Source organism: Poecile atricapillus, chromosome 9 (assembly GCF_030490865.1).
Source record: "Poecile atricapillus isolate bPoeAtr1 chromosome 9, bPoeAtr1.hap1, whole genome shotgun sequence".
NCBI lineage: Eukaryota > Metazoa > Chordata > Aves > Passeriformes > Paridae > Poecile > Poecile atricapillus.
The window spans coordinates 10,019,230-10,037,989 of NC_081257.1; the positions used below are offsets into that span (position 1 = coordinate 10,019,230).

The following is an 18,760-nucleotide window of genomic DNA, read 5'->3' on the forward strand; positions in this document are numbered from 1 at the left end:
CTCGGCCTGGCTCGGTAGAGTTCGGGTAGGGCTCGGCTTCGCTCGGCATAACTCGGCTTCGCTCGTCAAGACTCGGCTTCGCTCGGGAAAGCTCGGCTTCTCCTGGCGGGCCAGGGCTCGGCGAGGCCCGGCCCGGCGAGGCCCCAGCGATTCCCGGGGCCGCCCCGGACTTGCGCTTCATGAGGCGGTGCCGCCGTTCTCTTGCCCGCCCCGCCGGTCTTTGGCCCCGGGGCGCGGCACCCCCAGTCCCGTGGTGCGGCGGGGAGGAGGCGAGCGGCAGCCGGCCCCGTGTGCGGAGCAGCAGGTAAGGGCTGCAGGCCCAGCGCTGGACGGGGAAGCGGAGGCAGGGGCGGGCCGGTGAGGCCGCCTGGCACATCAGTCACCCCGGCGGTGCCACCACAGTGAAGATGATGCCGGTGTGACCCCTCATAGCCCTCTTGCCTTCCTGCTGCCACCGGGCCTCGACAGCAGCAGAAGGCTTGTCAGCCCTCCCATTCCTACCTCTCGCCCCACTTAACAGCACCCCGGCACCCAGGCATGGCCACCCCGCGCGTCACCGAGAGCACCGTCACGGTGCAAGGACAGACCCTCTTCTACCGCCAAGCTGAGCCAGCCCAAGTGCCGAAGCTGACCGTGCTGCTGCTGCACGGCATCCGCTTCTCCTCCGAAACGTGGCTGCAGGTGGGGACACTTGCCACGCTGGCCGAGAATGGCTACCGAGCCGTGGCCATCGACCTGCCGGGTAAGGTGTGGTGAGCACAGCCCTAGACTCAGGCAGGGTCGCCTCTGGTTTGTGTGGCCAGGATGGCAACCCCGGTGTCCTGTTGTGCCGTGCTGGCTTCTCCCAGTCACTGAGGTGGTGTGGAGCCTGACAGGGCCACTTGTGTCTCCCATGATTCAGGGCTGGGGCGCTCGAAGGATGCTGTAGCCCCAGCACCCGTGGGCCAGCCAGCACCAGCAGCATTCCTGAAGGCAGTTTCAGAGGCTCTGTGCCTGGGTCCAGCTGTGGTGATCAGCCCATCGCTCAGTGGCATGTACTCGCTGCCCTTCCTCTTAGAGCACAGCCAGCTGTTCAAGGCCTATGTACCTGTGGCACCCATCTGCACTGAGAAATTCACAGCGAAGCAGTATGCCCAGATCAAAGTACGGCCTGGAAGGGCACTGGGGAGGTCAGGGAGCTGGGAGGGGATGGTGAAGAGGGGACCCTGCCACTGGGGTTGAGCAGGGGAAAGGCCAAACAGGCCAGAAAACCTGTTGTCACTGAAAGAGGGGAACGTGATGAATGAGGAATGTAAATGTGGGGTAATGTGTGGTAAAGAGGGGACAGTTGGAAACCCAGGAGTCTGAACTTCAGTTTCTCTTTGTGATACTGGGTGGGGGTGAAGGGCAAGTGTCTCCCGTCCAGGGTGTTCTTCACAGAAGGAGTGAGTGCCTAGGTGACACTTGCAGACTCAAGGTGTATTTTCCTTCTACAGACCCCCACACTGATCGTGTACGGGGACCAGGATGTGGAGCTGGGGCAGACCAGTCTGAACAACCTTCAGCACCTCCCTGAGCACCAGGTGCTGATGCTGCAGGGTGCAGGACACGCCTGCTACCTGGACAAGCCCAATGAGTGGCACCGTGGACTCCTGGCCTTCCTGCAGCAGCTGAAGTGAGCAGGACTGGACCACAAGCCATGGGGATGTGGCCAGCCCATCCACCCCTCTGCCTGCACACGCACCCTTGTGCCAACCCAGGTGCTCGGCTGGCACTCACACTGCACTGGCCCACACCAGCACTCACCTCTCTTGAGACCAAATAAAACTCCAAGCTCTGCCACTGCTTTCCTGCCACCTTCAACCTGCTTCTTTTCCACCTTTCCCACCTCCTTCTCCCATCCCTTTCTCCATGGCTGCTGTCCCACACAGGTTTGGGATGTGACAGCAGGGAAGATGTAGCCACTGAAGGATGGTACATTTGGGGATTGTGGATGGGGGAATGCCAGCCTCGCTGGAGCCCACCTGTCACTTCTGACAGGACCCTCATGAACCTCAGAGGGTGCCCAGGAAGCCCTGGGGCTGTGTTCGGGGACAGGTAGGTCCCCCAAGGTAGTGACATCCTTGTCCCCAGCTGGCCAGCCTCCTCTTCATCCTCCTCTTCCTCCTCCTACCCCTCCTGGCATTCACCCAAGTCCAGGGTAATCCACAGGGGCTTAAACGAGAGCTGCCAGCCCTGGAAGGCTCCTGCCCACGGCAGCATCCGCTCAGCACTGTGGGGAGGTGGGGGGTGATTTACCCAACGAGTGGCTGCCATGAGCAGATGAGGGGGCAGGCAGGGAGGCCTGACAGACGGGGGACAAGACCCCTGCCTGCCACCTGCCTCCTCTGCCTTTGGTGCTGCTGCACCGGGCACTCAGGGATGCAGATGGAGCCAGCAGCAGGGTGCCCCCCCAGTGCCCCCCCTTCCCCAAGCTTGCCTGGGCTTTAGCTGCTTACGCTAGGGCCCAGGAGGATTTAGTGGGGGAGGTAAGGGGGGGGCACTTTTCTGTGGGTGCAGGATGCCCATGTGGGGGACATAACGAAGTGCCAAGGGTGCAGAAGCTGGTCTCTGCCTTGGAAGTCCGTCAGACTCCTGTCTGGAAGCATCCCTGACCGCCCCAGACGGCTCAGGTCCCCTGTTGCTGTCCCGACTCCCCCCCCCACCCATACGGGGTGCCTCCTGCCCCTCCAGGCACCACTTCACAGCAGCAGCCGGGGATGCCAGCGGGCCTTGGGGTGCCAGCTGCCCCATCCCTGCCCGCTCTGGTGTCCTTGAGCCCTCGAGCCCTGCCAGCTGATCGGCTTCCAGGAAAAAAACCACGCAATTACAAAGAGGGGCGATGTGTGAGCCAAAGGGAGGGGGGCCGGGGGGGCCAGGAATGTCCCCAGTGGTGGCAGATGGCCTTACCCAGGGTGCATTGTTCCTTTTAGTGTCTCTTATCCGCTGTAATAGGATCCCGGAGGGAGGGATGTGGGAGAGGGGAAGAGCGAGGGGGGCCTCGGCGTGGACCGGGGTGGGGGCCGGGGCTGCCAGCTTGGCCCTGGCCTGTCAAGCGGCTCATTGTTCCTGCCCCGGGTGTCACTGGGCGCCGCCGGGGACAATGTGGCACTGAGGGGCGGCCGGCGGTGGAGGGACGAGGCGCACGGAAAGGTACCCGCCGGGCCCCACTCCCGCGGGGACCAGGGGGCTTGGGGCGGCCGGGAGGGCGAGAAGAGAGAGGTTTCCCCAGGGACGGGGTGGGGGCTTCCTCCTGTCGTCCCCTTTCCCTTTGTCACCCGAAGGTGCCCCGAAGGACGGGCGGTGCCCAGCTTGGTGGCTGTCCCAGTGCCAGCCATGGCAGGTGGCCTGTGCCCATCACCGGGGCCTTTGGCGTTCCTGCCAGCCTGGCTCACCTGGGGGAGAGCACCCCCCTGCCCGCAGCGTTGTCTGTGGCAGTGGGGGGACACCCGTGGTCCTGCTGCGTTCCCCCGTCCCACCGCCATCCTCGTACTTCTTCCCCCGGCGGGGTCTTTTGTCCCTGGCGGATTCCTGCTGCCATTCATCCCCAGGGGGACTGGGGACCCCGGCCGGCTGCGCGTCCCTACCGGCACCCCGCACATCTCCGGATGCCGCGGGCCAGGGGTTACATCCCTCCCCCTCCGCCCCACTTCAGGCTCCTCTGCACCAGGAACGGGAATTTCCCCCCGTTTCAGTCTCTCTACCATTCTCCAGCCCGCGGTAGCAGGAGGGTGGACACAGAGCGTTCAAACCACCCCGGGGGTGCGAGGCATAGCACCCCCCCCCGCCCCCCCCCCCGTTACCCTGATGCAGGAGATGTGCTGGAGCGGTGACGAGTCCTGCCAGCACCTAAAATAGCCGCCCCCCCCCGCCATGCCCGCGGACGCGGCCCCAGCCTCAACACGGGTGCTTTGTTTCAAAGCTGCTTGGCATCGCCCGGCTTGCCGGGAGCCAGCGGTGCCGCAGCCGCCCACCCGGGCCTGGACACACAGTAATTGTCCTTCTCCCGGGGGCCCAGGCCGCCCACGGCCACCCGGGTACAGGGTCCGGGGGGCCCTGGGGTGCTCTGGGAGGGGACACGGTGCAGCGGTATCAGTCAGCAGGCATCATGCTGTGGCTTGGTTGGGATGGTCCCCATCAGGGAGCTTGCCTCAGTGTCCCCTGGGGCTTTGTGGGTGGGCAGAGGGAAAGGAGGAGGAGAAAGAAGGTGGCTTGCATAGCCTGTGAGACCACCCAGGCCACCTCTGTTCTCCCCACTCCAGCAAGCATCTGCAAACAGAACCCTATCCCATAGGCATGCTCCATACACCTTGCCTCCTCCCCCTGTATCCATCCAGCTCCTGGCTTTATGCAGCACAGACTGAAGGCAGCTCAGGCAGACACAGAGCAGTGGGTCCCTTTTTGGGGGTGCAGGGTACCTGTGGGGTGCCATGGGGCCATGTGAGCCTCGCCTGCCAGAGGATGGCACAGTGGTGCCTCTGCCTCAGTTTCCCCATTTCCCAGCCATAGGATATTCGAGTTGCAGATCTGGGGGTGAGGGGGTTAGCTGGGGCATCCCCCTTTTCTGAGGAACATCATGTCCCACAGATTCATCCTGCCCTCCCGCCATGGCATCGCCAGACGGAGCCAGTGGCGTGGGTGGCAGTCCCGAGGAGACGGAGCTCAGCATCACCCTGACCCTCCGCATGCTCATGCATGGCAAGGTAATGGCAGGGGTCTCAGTGCCACTGGGGGGTCAGCAATGCCTGGGGTGAGGGGCTACACTGGAACTCCAGCTCCTCACCATGCCCTGTTTTCTTCCTCTGCTCCCAGTCGCCCCTGGGAATAGCATTCCCAGAAGGATTTCTTTCCCCATCCTAAGCCAGGGAGGGGCACATTCCCATGCCCCAGTGTCATTAGTTAAGTCACCCAGTGTCCCTGGGGCAGGATCTGCCTGTTGGCAGGCTGTGAGCAGAGGAGGGGATGTGGCAGGCAGGGAGCTGCCTCCTGACAGTGCCACTTCTTCTCTGCCTTTGCAGGAGATTGGCAGCATCATCGGCAAGGTAAGATTTGGGGTCCTGTGTGTTGCCAGCCCTTGGCTCCCCTGGACCTGACCACACACCCTATTCCTTTACCTGCAGAAAGGAGAGACTGTTAAGAGGATACGAGAGCAGGTAAGAGCACACTGGTGGGCTGCCAGGTCCTGCTGCCTGTCATGCCTGTACCTGGTGGCTCCCATGTGCCTGCCCCCATAAATCCCAGGTGGAACCAGGGAAAACAAAGCAACACCCCAGGGAAGGCTGCCTGGGGCAGGTTGGGGGGGCAAAGCTCAGGCTCAAAGGCATCAATCTCCCCCTATGAGGCTATCCCTGGGGGAAGTCATGAAGCACAGGGCTTGTGACATCCCTAATGGGGTGTGACACTGTCCCCAGAGCAGTGCACGAATCACTATCTCAGAAGGGTCCTGCCCCGAGCGCATCACCACAATCACTGGCTCCACCGACGCTGTCTTCCGTGCTGTCTCCATGATCGCCTTCAAGCTGGAGGAGGTAGACAGCCCTCCTAAATCCCTGCCAGGTGCCCCCACACCTGGGAGATCCTGGGGGTCTGACACTGCATCGTACATTCCTCACAGGACCTGGGAGCAGGGGGCGATGGGGTGTCAGCAGGCAGAGCACCAGTGACCCTGCGCCTTGTCATCCCCGCCAGCCAATGCGGCTCCCTCATCGGCAAGGCAGGAGCTAAGATCCGGGAGATCCGGGAGGTGAGGCTGACGGTTGCCTGGATGTGGGATCCCCTTTTCCCCCTGGAAGTACAGAGGCCTGGGTGTGAGCGCTGTCACAGTCCTGCAGGGGCTGAGGGAGGTGGTGCAGGAGAGGGTCCATCACCCTTGCAGGTCCTGCAATGGTCCCTGGGGGCTCAGGAGGGGAACAGGGGAGGTGTGAGCTGCTGAGCCCTGGCAGGGGAATGCCAGCATCTCTTTGCTTCCTGCAGAGCACAGGGGCACAGGTGCAGGTGGCCGGTGACTTGCTGCCCAACTCTACTGAACGAGCTGTCACCGTCTCAGGGGTACCAGACACCATCATCCAGTGTGTGAGGCAGATCTGCGCTGTCATCCTGGAGGTACCTGCCAAGCCCCATGCCCAGCCCGGGGGGCATCTGCTACCCAGCTCCCCCTCCCCAGGGCTTCCCATGCCCATCTGGACTCAAATACCAGGGTCCTCCTGTGTGGAAACCTATTGGAGCACCCTGCCTTCGTAGTGCTGGGGGCTGTGCCCAGCTTGCTGGGGGCATAAGGGGGCAGAGGGTCCTTGGGGCTACAGGGGCATTCAGCTTCATCTCTCATCTCCTCCACCTCCTTCCTTCTGTCTCCAGTCGCCTCCGAAGGGGGCCACCATACCCTACCACCCTGGTCTCTCCCTGGGCACCATCCTGCTCTCTGCCAATCAGGTAAGAGGCCACAGCATCTCTGAGAGCATGAGGTGGCCAGGAGGACAGCCTCTGACAGCAAGGGGCAACTCTGGTGGGCTCAGGGTAGTCTCTTCCCCAGAGGGGAGCAACCTGAGACAATGGTCCCCACCTGGCTCGCCACTGATGCCCCTTTTTTCTCTCCCAGGGCTTCTCCATGCAGGGCCAGTACAGCGGGGTCTCTCCTGCAGAGGTGAGTCTGTCCCTGCAGCAATGGGGTCTGTGCCTACACGGATGGGTGCTGCTGGGAATGCCTGACTTGGGAGGCACTGGGGTACTGGGGCACAGCTGACCTCTTCCATCACCCCTAACACCACCTTCCTCCTCTTCGCACTGTTCGGGCAGGTGACAAAGCTGCAGCAGCTGTCAGGGCATGCGCTTCCCTTCGCCCCCCTGGGCCATGCACCCACCATGATGCCAGGTGAGCATCTCCCATGCTCCCCCAAGGCTGGGTGTGCCCCTCCTGATCCACCCTGACATCTGGCCCTGATGAAGAGGTTTCCCTCCTCGGCACCCTTTCCAGTCCCAGCCCCTCCAGCATGTCTACCTGCCCCTCCAGCACAACCTTGTCATTTTTTTCCTGGGGTCACTGCACCCACCAGTGCTCCCCAATCCTGCAGTGGGAGAGCACCAGCACCAAATTATGACTTGTGTCTATGTCCTGTCCTCCCTTCCTCTCCGCAGCAATCCTTGTGGTTTGTCACCAGGGCTACTCACCATCCCAGTATAGGGCTGGCGTAGGGGTACAGAGCTACTGGAGACCTGCCCCTTCATTGCTGACATCCTTGTCTCTCTCTCCAGGCCTGGATGCCAGCTCCCAGAGCAGCTCCCAGGAGTTCCTGGTGCCCAATGATGTATGTATTGGTCTGGGAATGACAAGGGGGGTCACATCTTGTCCCCACCCATGTGAACCATCCCAGAGGCACTTTGCAGAGGCCAGCACCCACTGACCCACACAGTGGAGGCTCTGCCAGAGCTTAGGAGCAGGAGGGGGTAGCAGGGGCAGAAGAGGAATCTGAAACACGGGACAGGAGGGAAGAGTTTGGGCAATGCCAAGGAAAGGTCTTGGCATGTGGCACAATGCCAGCAAGAAGGTCTTGAATGAGACCAAAAAGCAAGGTTTGCCCAAGGAAAGCATTGCCCTGCCCTCCCAATGCCTTCTACAGTTTCACCTCTGAGGTGTAGGGGATGTCCAGGTGAGCCCCTTAGAGCTCCCTGCTTGGCAAGACTGCTCTGGCTGCTCCTGGCTCACCCCCTCCCTGCCCCTTCAGCTCATCGGCTGCATCATCGGCCGGCACGGCAGCAAGATCAGCGAGATCAGGCAGATGTCAGGTGCCCACATCAAGATTGGCAACCAGACTGAGGGCTCCAGCGAGCGGCATGTGACCATCACAGGGACCCCTGTCAGCATCACCCTGGCTCAGTACCTCATCACAGCCTGGTAGGTGTCAGCCTGGGGTGGGACTCACACTGGGTGCTAGTGAAGGTTGTCTCTTCTCCAGCACCTCAAGGCAGTTTTTGGAGGATACCCCCACCACAGCATCCTCAGGAAGGATGAGCTGGGTGCTGCTACCTGAGGTGGTAGGTGCAGGACCTGAGATCCACCAGATTTGAGGCCCAGCTTTTCAATCCTGCTCAGTGGGATACCCAGAGTGTGCCATGGACACGAGCCAGAAGGGATGGGGCACACAGTTCCTGCACCCTAAGATTGTGGTGGGAGAGCCACTCTGTCACCATGGTACTAACCATCATCCTTCTCTCTTGCTTCCCCAGCTTAGAGACTGCTAAATCTACCTCCCAGGTGCCACCAGGCCCTGGCTCCATGGACCTCGGCATGGGCTTTTCCCAGCCCCTCGCTCCAGGCTCTGGTGCAGCACTTCCCACCGTCGCCCCAGCCCCCCCGGCCCTGCTGGGCACCCCCTACGCCATCTCCCTCTCCAACTTCATCGGCCTGAAGCCAGTGTCCTTCCTGGCGCTGTCCCCATCCTCTGTGGCAGGTCCCAATGGTGGCACCACCACCTACACGACCAAGATCTCGGCGGCCAACGGCACCAAGAAAGCTGACCGGCAGAAGTTCTCGCCCTACTGAACCCCACTGGTGGGTGGGCCAGGGGGTCCGGGGTGCTACTCAGTAGCAGGGACACCTTCCTGCCCCCCACCCTGACCTCAGCCTCTGCCAGGTGCCCCATGTCCCCCACCCCAGGGAAGGGAAGGGTCTTTCTGGTGGCGATGCCTGCTGGAAGAAGGGGCTATTTTGTTGCCTGCTGCCGATCCCAGCAGCACTGTGCCCCCCTCCCTGATTTTCTGCACAAAGACCATGTGTCCTGCTATTGGGTGGGGGGCCTGTCCCTGCCAGCCTAGGGTCCCTTCTCCCAGTGCCCTGTGCTGCAGGACCCCTGCTTCCTGCTCCTCACCCTGCCTCCTCTGCCATCCTGCTCATGCCCACACTCCATCTGGCACCCAAAAGTCAGGTCCCACTGGATGAGGACTGCCTGGCCTCTCCAGGCCCCTTCCACCGGCTCTGGTGGGGGGCTCTCCCTGGGCCACCCTGGGGCAATCGCCTCCCAGCAACCCCATCCAACAGCCAGTCCCCGCTGGCTTGGAAATGCTGTATATATATCAGTCTATATTTTTTCCTCCTTTGTAACTTATCAATGGTTTAATAAAAAGATAAAATTTACAAGAAAATAACAATAATAATAATATTCCCCACTCTGGGTGGAGACTTCCCCCAGAGCAGGGGTGACCCGAGCTCCTGGGTACTTGGGTGGTGGCTGAAAGAGCATCCCTGTGTCCAGGGTGGGGGATGCTGGCCTTCAGCCCCATCTCTCTGGGGGTCTTCCTGCAGACCCTCGCTGCCATGGGGCAGTTAGAGAGGCCATAGGGCAGTCTTCCCTCAGGCCTGCAGTTACTACTGGAGTAGGGACATCTCCAACCCACCATGCCAACACCATCCATGGGACTTCTGTGGGTGGGCTGAGGGTAATGTATCCCTGCAGCATTCCCCAAAAGGTTCCAGTCCCCTTTCTAGTGGGGACCCCATAAGAGTGTCCCCAAGCCCTTCAAAAGCAATGAGACTGAAGAGGAACAACAGCTCCTGGTCCCCTCTGGCTGCTGCTGCCCTGTGTCACCCCACACAGCCACCCCCCACCACCCTGTATCACCATGTCCAGCCCAGCATGCCCTTGGCCAGCAGCCCACATCCACTGGCACATGGCACTGCTGACCAGGGCTTCAAACCGGGCAGCTGTGTCCATAAACAGCTCAACATGGACCTCCAGATTTCCAGTTCCCCCCCAGGGGGATGATCACTGCCAGCTGAGGGGACAGAGGGCATGGCCAGGCATGGCCACAGGCATTGCATGCTGCCATGCCAGCAGGACAAACAGTGACACAGCCAGAGCCAGCCCTGTGGGTGTGTCCCCCTGATCAGTGTCACAGGGAGCAGGAGCTCCTCCACACAGGCATTAGTTTTGGGTTAAACAGCCAGGGATGGAGGTCTCTGTGTCTGCCATCCAGGCTCAGCAGGGGGCTCAGGGTCCTGATGTTACTGGTGTTAGTGGCATTAGCTGGAACATTGCTCCTGGATAGGGTGCAAGGGACATCTGCTCTTCCCCACTGGCCAGGAGTGCTCTCACTGGTGCAATGGAGATGGAGGTGTCCTGTCCCCTGCCCCTGCGCAGGACCCCCTTGACCTTCCATGTCTTGAGGAGAGCCAGCCCCTGGAACTGGGCTGTGCTGGTGGAGCCAGAGAAAATTCCATCCTGCAGAACAGAGATGTGACTTCCCCAGAATTGCTACCTTCTCCCAGCAGAGAAACCATCTTCCACCATAAGCTCAAAAAACAGGCAAAACCTGAACAAGGACTCCTCCAAATCCAAGGGGTTGGGTCCTAGTAGGTCTGATGGGTCCCTGGCAGGTCTCCTGCCCAGAACAGTGGGGCAGAGCCTTCTTCTCAGCTGCTCTCTTCAGGAACTTGACCTGGGGTGGGGAAGCCTGTTGTGGTGTGGTCCAGCCTGTTCCTGGGGCTGGGACTGACGCAGCTGGTGTGCATCTCCAGTGTCCAAGTTGCTCTCTGGAGGAACTGCAAGAAGTTTTCCTGAACAGAAGTCTCTGAGATGGAAAGACAGAGCTCCTGACCCAGGGGACGGTTAAGACAGCTGCGCCGGAGGCGGGCCAGCTCCTCACGGATTTGACGGTTCAGCAGCCCGTAGAAGAAAGGATTAATGGCAAAGGAGGAGTAGGCAATCCAGGTGACCACCATCTCCCCGTGCCCACCACCCACAGTGCCAACAATGACAGAGGAATGCAAGTGGAAAGCAAAGAAAGGCAGACAGCAGCACAAGAACTGTCCCACAATGAGGACCAAGGTGAGGATGGCCTTGTTGCTTCCCAGAAGGCGATCTGGGATCAACCTGGGCAGCATCAGGATCCTGGCAGTGAGGATGGTCACTTGGCTGGCGATGGAGTCACGTCGGTGTCTGGGTGCAACTGCCTGTGCCGGCACAGGTGCCTGCTGCAGGGACGCAGTCCGGGCCACACGGTAGATGCTGGAGTAGACAGTGAGGATAATGATGGTGGGCAGAATAAAGCAGGTGATGCTGAAGAGGATCACAAAAACCTTCTTGTGGGCCCCAGGGCTCCAGTAGACTGTGCAGCGGCTGGCACTGGTGGCACCATTGCCATGAGGCCATGCCACTAGTGCCAAGACAGTGATGAGAACAGACTTGACCCAAATGAAAATCACTCCAGCCACCGCCAGCCTGATGGTCATCTTGACCTCATACCTCAAGGGGTGGACGATGTAGTAGTACCGCTCCACGCTGATGATAGAGATTGTGAGAATGGAGGCACTGATGAAGCAGATATTCAGGAATATCACGGCCTTGCACTCAGCAATGCTGTAGATCACCCAGTTGAAACAGGAGGAGCTGGAGATGATCCCCAGAGGCATGAGGAAAATGGCTGAGAGAAGATTGACTGCACAGAGGTGGCAGACAAAGATGAACTTCCTGAAAAGGGGTGTTTTAAGGATGATGACCATAACCACGATGTTGGCCACCAGGGCAGTAAAGGTGAGCAGGATCATGCAGAAGAGGCCCAAGATCTCCTGGGCAGTGGAGTGCCTGGGGAGGGAGAGCAGCTCTAGGCTGTCCGTGGCGTTTGACCCTGTCTGGCTTGCCATCCCCCTCCAGGGCTAAGCCAGCAGCTCTGGTGCCTGGGCAGCAAGGGCTCTTCTTCTTTGTCCCAGAGAGGGTAACCCCAGCACAACCATGGCTGCTACCTTCTCCTTGTCTGTTGGGATCAGGAGCTGGGTGTGAAGGGAAAGAAGCAAAATGAGGAAGAGCCACAGAGCAACGCAGAGACAACCAGCACACTTCCAGGGTGCTGGAGGAGGGAGTGCTAGACAGTGAAGCCATAGCCACTTGGCTGTCCCAGAGCAGGCACCCAGGCTGTCCCCAACCTAGCCAGGGATAGCATTGCTTGGTCCTGTGGCACCCATGCCAGGCTGGCACCCCATCCCCCCTCTCCACTGGCACCAGTATGTCCTGAGGAAAGACAGTACAACTTGCCTGTCCCAACCCTCTTGCTCTGGCCACAGGGGAACCCCAGGTGGGTGGGATTCAGCGCACCTTTGCTCCTGGAGAGATGGGTGATGCTCCTCTCCTCACTGGGGTCCTGCTTGCTGGTGTTGCTCCCGCAGCAGAAGTGGGGCTGCCGGCCCTGTGTGAGGCCACGCTCCCCCTTCCCCGCTCCCGTCACCCGCTCGTCATCCTGTTTGCCTGCAGCCTGCCAGCTGCGGATGGCACCAGCTGTCACTCCCAGCGCTGCCTGCACTGCCTGCACCCGTGGCAGTCCCACGGGGACAGCTGCTGGGTCCTAGCAGCCGGCGGGGGCTTAGGAAGGGGAGATCGGGGTTCCTGAGCCCTGTGCTCCCCAGAATGGTCACCCACTGCACCAGGCCTGATCCTTCCACAGGAACAGCTCAGGTCCCTGGGGCTCAAGGGACAGAGCCACAGGCAGGTCTGCCGCAAATCATCTCCACTGGCACATGGATGCTCATGGGGCAACAGGGTAACACAGCTGGGAGTTGCCCTTCCCTGGCAGCCTCAGCACCTGGACATGCGCTCAAGGGGCACATGTGAGCACAGAGAAGGGCCTGGCACAGGTGCTAGGCTGGGGCAGGACAGCAGGCATGGCATGAGGCATGGCACTAGAGGGAGAGGAAGCACTCGCCCTCAGGATGGATGGATGGATTCCTCTATCCCCAGGCAGGGCAGCAGATCTTGCTCATCCTTGGTAGCTCTGAAGCCACGGGGTGCCCATGAGCTGTGTGCCTTGCTAAGGTGACAAGAGCAGCTGGCCTCTCAAAGACACCAGCTTTTATCTGAAGGTTTCAGCCCCTCCAGAGCCACCTGTGCCATCCCTGCAGGGACCCACTGAGACCCTTCCCTGTAGCACACCCACCTTGCTGGGCAGGAAAGCGAGAGCACCGCTCAGTGCAAGGCACAGCGCTTTTATTCACACTCAAAGCAAGCTCAGTCCCCACGCCGGCCTGGCCCTTGCCAAGCCCCAGGTGGGGTGGCCAGAGAGTCCAGATCACTGTGCTCTGGGCTGATAGGTGCTGGGCCAGGGCCGTGGTGCTCCCAGGCACCCTCAGAAGCGGATCTGGACAAGGTAGCGGATCCGGCATTGGCTTTCCTGGTAGATGAGGTACTCGCTCTGGCTGAAGGAGGAGTCCTTGTAGGCAGGCATGCAGATGGGCTTGCCCTGGCACACCAGCACCTTTTTGCCATCCATCAGCACCTCCTTATCCTGTGCAGGATCTGGGCCAGAAGACACCACACCACCACATCAGACTGAGATCTGGCCTCTCTTTCCCCCTGCCCTGTGCCCACCACACCCCTCCTGCCCCAGGCTCACCTGGCTCTGTCTGGCCACAGGCCAGGACACTGTCATAGCCAGCAGGTGGCTGACACAGCGTGGGGTCATCGCGGGTGATGCGGTAGGGCTTGCCCAGGGCCACCTCCGTCAGGAACATGATGCCAACCCTCTCAGATGTACAGCCCACTGCCATGGGAGAAAGGGATGGGGATGATAGCACCATCCCTGGTATTCCCACCTGGTTGTGCCCAGGCCATGCTGGGACACAGGGACCAATTGCCATGGTAGGGAAGGGGCTTGGCAAGCCCACAGCTGCCTGGCAGGGGGTATGCAAAGGTGGCCAGGTTCACACAGATCCATCACAAGCAGCCCAGCCCATCCCAGGACCCTCACCATAGCAGGCTGATTTGCTGTTCTCGGAGGCGAAGTAGATGCCCTTGCCCACGCGCCCGCCTGAGTGGGGCATGATGCGCAGCCCACTCTTCAGGATGGCCGCCACCACCGCCACGTTGGTGCCATGCCAAAGCAGGCGCCGGTGCTCCAGGAGGTCATGGGCCTTGAAACGCTCATCCTGGAGAGATGCAGAGCTAAGGGCTGTCCACACAGGGACACACAGGTGCCCAGGGGTAGAGGACTACCGCCCACCTCCCCAGTCCAGCCCTAGTGCCTGGCTGGAGGGGCAGGAGACTGTGTGCCTGGTTGGCCCTGGCCAGCTGGGCTGAATCCCTTCCTGGGTGGAGAAATCCTGGGGTGCAACTGTGGCATTCCCACTGTGACATGGGGAGAATCACCTTGTCCTCACCTCACCATCTCGGGCCACCTGCCAGATATTGAGGATGTGGAGTTTGTGACCGGTCTGCTCCACGTAGGTTTGGATCAGCTGCCAAGGGGGAGGCAAAAAAGCTGTGTCACTCCAGGCAGCCATTGCAGCAATTCCCAGGGTCCCCCTGGGACAGTAGGAGCCTTTGGGGTGCCTGCAGGCCTGACATAATTGCTTCCCATTATGGGACACTGGAACAAGCAGCACCTGGTATTCCTGGGAAGCCGGGTCCAGCAGGGAGAGCTGGCAGCAAAGCAGGGCATAATCCTGATCCAGCGGATGGACAACTTCTTTCTCCTCCTCCTCCTCCTCCTCCTTCACTTTCTGTGCCTGCAGGCTCTGTGCCACCTCAATGTCAGCCAGCACCTGGCAGGGACAGAGCAGGGACATCCTCACCACCAGTGCTGGGCACTGCGCTGGGGAACCAGGGCAAGCCCAGCCTCCTGCCAGCAGCCCCTGTCCCACGGGGAAGGGAAGCCATGCACTGTGTGCTCTGGCATCTCACCAACAGCATGTCCTTCTTGGCACGCAGCAGGTCAGGGGAGTTGATGGGGGGTGGCCGCGCCCGCCCAAAATTGTGTGGGATGATGGTGTAGAAGCGTGAGGAGAGCTCCTCCAGGCGAGAGGCCTGGGGGGGCTGCTCCCTCAGCACTGCCTCCAGCTCGTCCAGTGCCTCAAAGCCCCTCGCAATCTGCTGCTTGCTCAGCTTCCCCAGAGGCATCTTCTTCACATCTACAGGGGAGGGCAAGGTGAACCCGACCACCCCACTCGCTCCACAGCTACTTCCCAGAACCTCCAGTATCACCATGGGCAAGTGTGGGCACCCAGCACGGGGTGTCCACAGTCCCATCAGGTGCCAGCATATCAGAGGGGATGCTCTAAAATCCATCAGCACCTCCGCTCTGTTCACCTCCCCACCTGTACCCCACAGCCCGAGCTCATGTCACCCATCAACCCATCACCTCCTACCGATATTCATGGTCTGCATGGCATCCTGGAACATGTCACTGCTGAAGATGAGGGACACCAGGTCCTGTGTGGCTCTGTCCAAGGTGCAGGGCAGCACCCGCTGCTTGCAGACCTTGCCCCCATCCATGGTATCCACCTGCAGACAACCCACATCAGCTGCAAGCCTGCAAGAGGCTGTGGGAGCACTGCACCAGGGCTGCCCACCTCTGTGAGGAGAGCCTGGTGCTGGGACAGCAGAGCAATGGGCAGGTGCTGCCTCCACTTTCCACAGCTGATGCCCCGCAGAAGGCTACACTTCTCATTCAGGATGTCCTCCCACTCCATTTTAACCCACTAGCCCCATATCTCTGCCTGCAAGCTGTTTCAGCATGCACCCAGACCCCTCTCAAAACCCATCCCATCCTGCTGACCCTCTTGGATGTCCTGGTGTTCAATGGGCCCGGAGTGTGATGAGGACCATTGCACCATGGTGACAACCTGGGTGCCCAGAGTACTCACCCTGAGGACAGCCTCCACCTCCTGCCCAGCCCCTGGCTGCACCTCAATGAGCGTGTACTTCCCCGGCTGGGCAATGAAGTTCTCCCTTGTTGCCCAGCTGTTCTTGGTCTTCTCCCGAAATTTCTTCTCAAAGTCCTTCTTGGCGGCTTCCAGGGAGGCACAGGGCATGAGCTTGAACTGGCCTGCCTCCCCCTGGCAGTGGACAGCAGTGGTCAGCAGCTCCCCTGCATCCCTGCTCCACCAGCCCCATGCCAGTGGGAGCAGGCAGGAACAAGAGGGGCTGTGATAGCAGGGCTTGGAGCCACAGGCAGGAAATGTGCTGAGCCACCAGCTCAGGAAGACACCCCAGGACTCCTTGCTGGGCTGTCACACACATTCCCTGCAGGGACAGGTGCCACATGCCCCAGACAGCCTGACTATATTGTATGGCGATAGGTCCTTGAAGCCCTCCCATTAAAGTGCTGTAGCAGGACACTTGGGTGCTTGCTTTGGGACTAGGGACCACCAGGTTCACCCTCAGTTTTTGGGGTTCTGAAGGCAGGGTGGGGACAGCAGAGGTACAGGGGATGAGTGATGCCTGGGTGGACTCACCACGCGGCCCCAGCGGGTCCAGACGCTGTAGGCACCATCATGCTCAAGGAGCTGGACGATGTAGAACTTGTTGTTGTTGGCACTGATATTGGTCTGGTTCAGGGTGCAGTCATAGTCCTCATAGACCTACAGTGAGTGACATGGCCTGGGCTGGCACCTGGAAGTGTTTGGTGAAGGGAAGGGTGCCAAAATGTCCCAGTGGGAGCACACAGGGGTCTGCAAGGAAAATTGAGGCTTGGTCTGTGTCATAGGGCAGGGGCTGCTCTGAGACTCCTCCAACCCTCCTACCCCTGCCCCTCTAAGCACCTCCATCCTGCTCTCACCCGAGCACCTGGTGCTGTGCTCAGGGGGCACAGTCCATCAATTGTGGCAGGCCGTTTCTCCTTGGCAGCAGTTTTCAAGGTTGCCAAGGTGGAGCTCCAGGTGTCATCCTCTTCTTCCCCTTTCAGTTTCTTTTCCCTGCTCTCTGGCTGCTTCAAGGAAGAAGCTGTGCGCTTGGAAGCCATGACTGAGCTCCCCCGATGCCACGGAGTCAGAGCAACCTTAATCCCCCAGAAAAATCCTTGGAGACAGCAGAGGGAGAGGTGAGAGTTGCCAGGCTGCCCCTCTGGGAAAGTCTGGTGGGCTGTGCCTTGCTTTCCCTATGCCTTCAGCCTACAGCAAGGCTGAAGGAGGGGCTGGGACCTCTGCCCACAAACGATCTCAATCTTTTCCCTGTGTTCAGGTGGGTGAACCTCTCAACAGCCTTCAGCCCTTGAGGGACCCCAAAGTGGAAAGAGCCCAGTGACACAAAGCCAAGAGGGAGCACACGGGGACTCAGCTGCTTGCATAGCAAACTTGGATCAGAAGAGCTGGAAGAGGATCAGAGTCTGGCTGGAGAGGGTCTGCTGGCCCCCATCTCCCCTCACTAAGAACCCCCAATCCACAGGAGTGTGTCCCCAAGGCTCGCCCAGCTCTGTGTCCCCAGGGATATACAAGAGGGGAAACAATGCAGTGACACGCCCCAAATGTGAAATGCTATCCCCCCAAACATGAAATGCCATCCCCCCAGTCCCTCTCGAGACCAGTGAAATGCTCTGGTATGGGCGGGGGGGGCTTGGACAGCCGCTGTCTGCTATGCCCCCTGTTAGTCCCAGCTGAAGAGAGGGTGCTGGGGACAGCAATGGGAACAGAGGTTCAGGCAGCAACCATGTCCTACCTGGTCCCGCTGTCCAGGGCTGCCTGCCGAGGAGCTGCCGAGAGACTTCAGGCTGGTCAGGCAGCTTGCCCAGAGGAGAAACTTTTTCCTTAGGCAACACCCACGGATGACAGTGAAAACAGCTGACATACCTCTGGGTAGCGCATGCACCCTGTGACAGGCCTGCCTGCTGTTTCCCTGCACTGCCTGCACTGATTGTACTGACTGTACTGCCTGTCCGTCTGTACTGCCTGTCTGCCTGTCTGTCTGCACTGACTGTACTGACTATACTGCCTGTCTATCTGTACTGCACTGTCTGTACTGCCTATCTGCCTGTCTGTCTGCACTACCTGCGCTGACTGTACTGCCTGTCTGTCTGTACTGCCTGTCTGTCTGCAGTGCCTGCACTGACTGTACTGCCTGTCTGCGCTGCCTGTCTGTCTGTCCTGCCTGGCTGCTCTGTAGTGCCTGCTCTGCCAAGAAGTCCCTGGATGAAGTGTGACCCTGACACCACCCTGCCCTTCAGCCATTCTGCCATGCCCTGAGATTAACAAAACTGTCTTGAAAAAACTTAAAGATGGTACCATTTTGTGTGCTACGTATCTTTCCTTGGGTCCCAAGCAAACACACAGGGCTAAGGGTCAGGCAGCGAGGAGGACCTGACTGCATATGAATGTGATTTGAAGGGTTCTCAGCAACCTCCGCCTTCTCCTGCCAGCACCTGGTGTGCTCCGAGGGATGCAGGTCCAGGAGTTGTGCAGGAGCAGGGACTAGTGCCGGTGTCATGGGAACGAGGCAGAGGTGCCCTTTGTACTGGGAACATGGAAAGGACAACGTTGCTGGAGCCAAAGTCTTGCTGGTTTTGCAGCTTCTGGGCTTTGCTATATGACCCAAGCAGTGCAGGCGGGGGTACAGTGCCATGTCCTCCATTGGCGGCAGAAGAGATTCACTTTTAACTGAGGCAGGTGCTCCCCAAAGGGATGGTAGGCCATGACAACAATTTAGCTATTGACAGAGGGGAGAAGCTGGGGTTCTTCACTCTGGAGAAGACACCACAAGAAACTTCGAGCCCCTTCCGGTGTCTGAAGAGGCTCCAAGTCGGCTGGAGAAGGACTTTGGGTGGGGCATGTAGTGATATGACAAAGGATAACTGCTTTAAACTGACAGCAGTTTTAGCTTGGACATGAGGAAGAAATGCACTGTGGCAAGGCACTGGGACATGTTTTACGGAGCAGTTTCGGCTGCCCCATCCCTGGCAGTGTCCAGAGTCGAGCTGGACGGGACTCTGAGCATTCCGAGCCCGTAAGTAGGGCAGGCAGGACCCCAGGTCCCTTAATGGCGGCAGCCCCCCCAAA

General features: G+C 60.0%; 4 protein-coding genes across 4 annotated transcripts; 2 read left to right on the forward strand and 2 right to left on the reverse strand.

Annotated features, from left to right (window-relative positions):
- The first annotated feature begins 186 nt into the window (after positions 1-186).
- ABHD14B (abhydrolase domain containing 14B) lies at positions 187-1,826 on the forward strand. Its single transcript, XM_058844985.1, has 4 exons — positions 187-304; positions 521-742; positions 902-1,143; positions 1,476-1,826. The coding sequence occupies exons 2-4, from the start codon at positions 538-540 to the stop codon at positions 1,656-1,658; spliced, it is 630 nt and encodes a 209-aa protein (XP_058700968.1). The 5' UTR covers positions 187-304; positions 521-537; the 3' UTR covers positions 1,659-1,826.
- Positions 1,827-3,000: 1,174 nt separating this feature from the next.
- PCBP4 (poly(rC) binding protein 4) lies at positions 3,001-9,117 on the forward strand. Its single transcript, XM_058845121.1, has 13 exons — positions 3,001-3,171; positions 4,606-4,721; positions 5,037-5,060; positions 5,139-5,171; positions 5,430-5,546; positions 5,633-5,761; positions 5,992-6,120; positions 6,373-6,447; positions 6,614-6,658; positions 6,811-6,886; positions 7,267-7,319; positions 7,737-7,906; positions 8,239-9,117. The coding sequence occupies exons 2-13, from the start codon at positions 4,626-4,628 to the stop codon at positions 8,552-8,554; spliced, it is 1,263 nt and encodes a 420-aa protein (XP_058701104.1). The 5' UTR covers positions 3,001-3,171; positions 4,606-4,625; the 3' UTR covers positions 8,555-9,117.
- On the reverse strand, positions 9,106-12,843 carry LOC131582199 (probable G-protein coupled receptor). Its single transcript, XM_058845122.1, has one exon. It carries the CDS (start codon positions 11,648-11,650, stop codon positions 10,421-10,423), a length of 1,230 nt encoding a protein of 409 aa, XP_058701105.1. The 5' UTR covers positions 11,651-12,843; the 3' UTR covers positions 9,106-10,420.
- A 119-nt stretch (positions 12,844-12,962) lies between these two features.
- Positions 12,963-17,579, reverse strand: PARP3 (poly(ADP-ribose) polymerase family member 3). Its single transcript, XM_058845120.1, has 11 exons — positions 17,427-17,579; positions 16,552-16,790; positions 16,229-16,354; positions 15,638-15,829; positions 15,140-15,275; positions 14,676-14,902; positions 14,378-14,536; positions 14,153-14,230; positions 13,744-13,921; positions 13,390-13,536; positions 12,963-13,292 (listed from the first exon to the last, which is right to left on the reverse strand). The coding sequence occupies exons 2-11, from the start codon at positions 16,732-16,734 to the stop codon at positions 13,123-13,125; spliced, it is 1,596 nt and encodes a 531-aa protein (XP_058701103.1). The 5' UTR covers positions 16,735-16,790; positions 17,427-17,579; the 3' UTR covers positions 12,963-13,122.
- Between the last annotated feature and the right edge of the window lie 1,181 nt (positions 17,580-18,760).

Bases quoted from the DNA above. Each gene is read 5' to 3' on its own strand.
- ABHD14B (XM_058844985.1), top strand. From the start codon at position 538: ATGGCCACCCCGCGCGTCACCGAGAGCACCGTCACGGTGCAAGGACAG. The intron at 743-901 runs GTAAGGTGTGGT...CCCATGATTCAG, and splicing joins CGTGGCCATCGACCTGCCGG to GGCTGGGGCGCTCGAAGGAT. The intron at 1,144-1,475 runs GTACGGCCTGGA...TTCCTTCTACAG, and splicing joins AGCAGTATGCCCAGATCAAA to ACCCCCACACTGATCGTGTA.
- PCBP4 (XM_058845121.1), top strand. From the start codon at position 4,626: ATGGCATCGCCAGACGGAGCCAGTGGCGTGGGTGGCAGTCCCGAGGAG. The intron at 5,172-5,429 runs GTAAGAGCACAC...CACTGTCCCCAG, and splicing joins TTAAGAGGATACGAGAGCAG to AGCAGTGCACGAATCACTAT. The intron at 7,907-8,238 runs GTAGGTGTCAGC...TTGCTTCCCCAG, and splicing joins CAGTACCTCATCACAGCCTG to CTTAGAGACTGCTAAATCTA.
- LOC131582199 (XM_058845122.1), bottom strand. From the start codon at position 11,650: ATGGCAAGCCAGACAGGGTCAAACGCCACGGACAGCCTAGAGCTGCTC.
- PARP3 (XM_058845120.1), bottom strand. From the start codon at position 16,734: ATGGCTTCCAAGCGCACAGCTTCTTCCTTGAAGCAGCCAGAGAGCAGG. The intron at 14,537-14,675 runs GTGAGATGCCAG...TGTCCCTGCCAG, and splicing joins CCAAGAAGGACATGCTGTTG to GTGCTGGCTGACATTGAGGT. The intron at 13,922-14,152 runs GTGAGGACAAGG...GCATCTCTCCAG, and splicing joins AGGTGGCCCGAGATGGTGAG to GATGAGCGTTTCAAGGCCCA.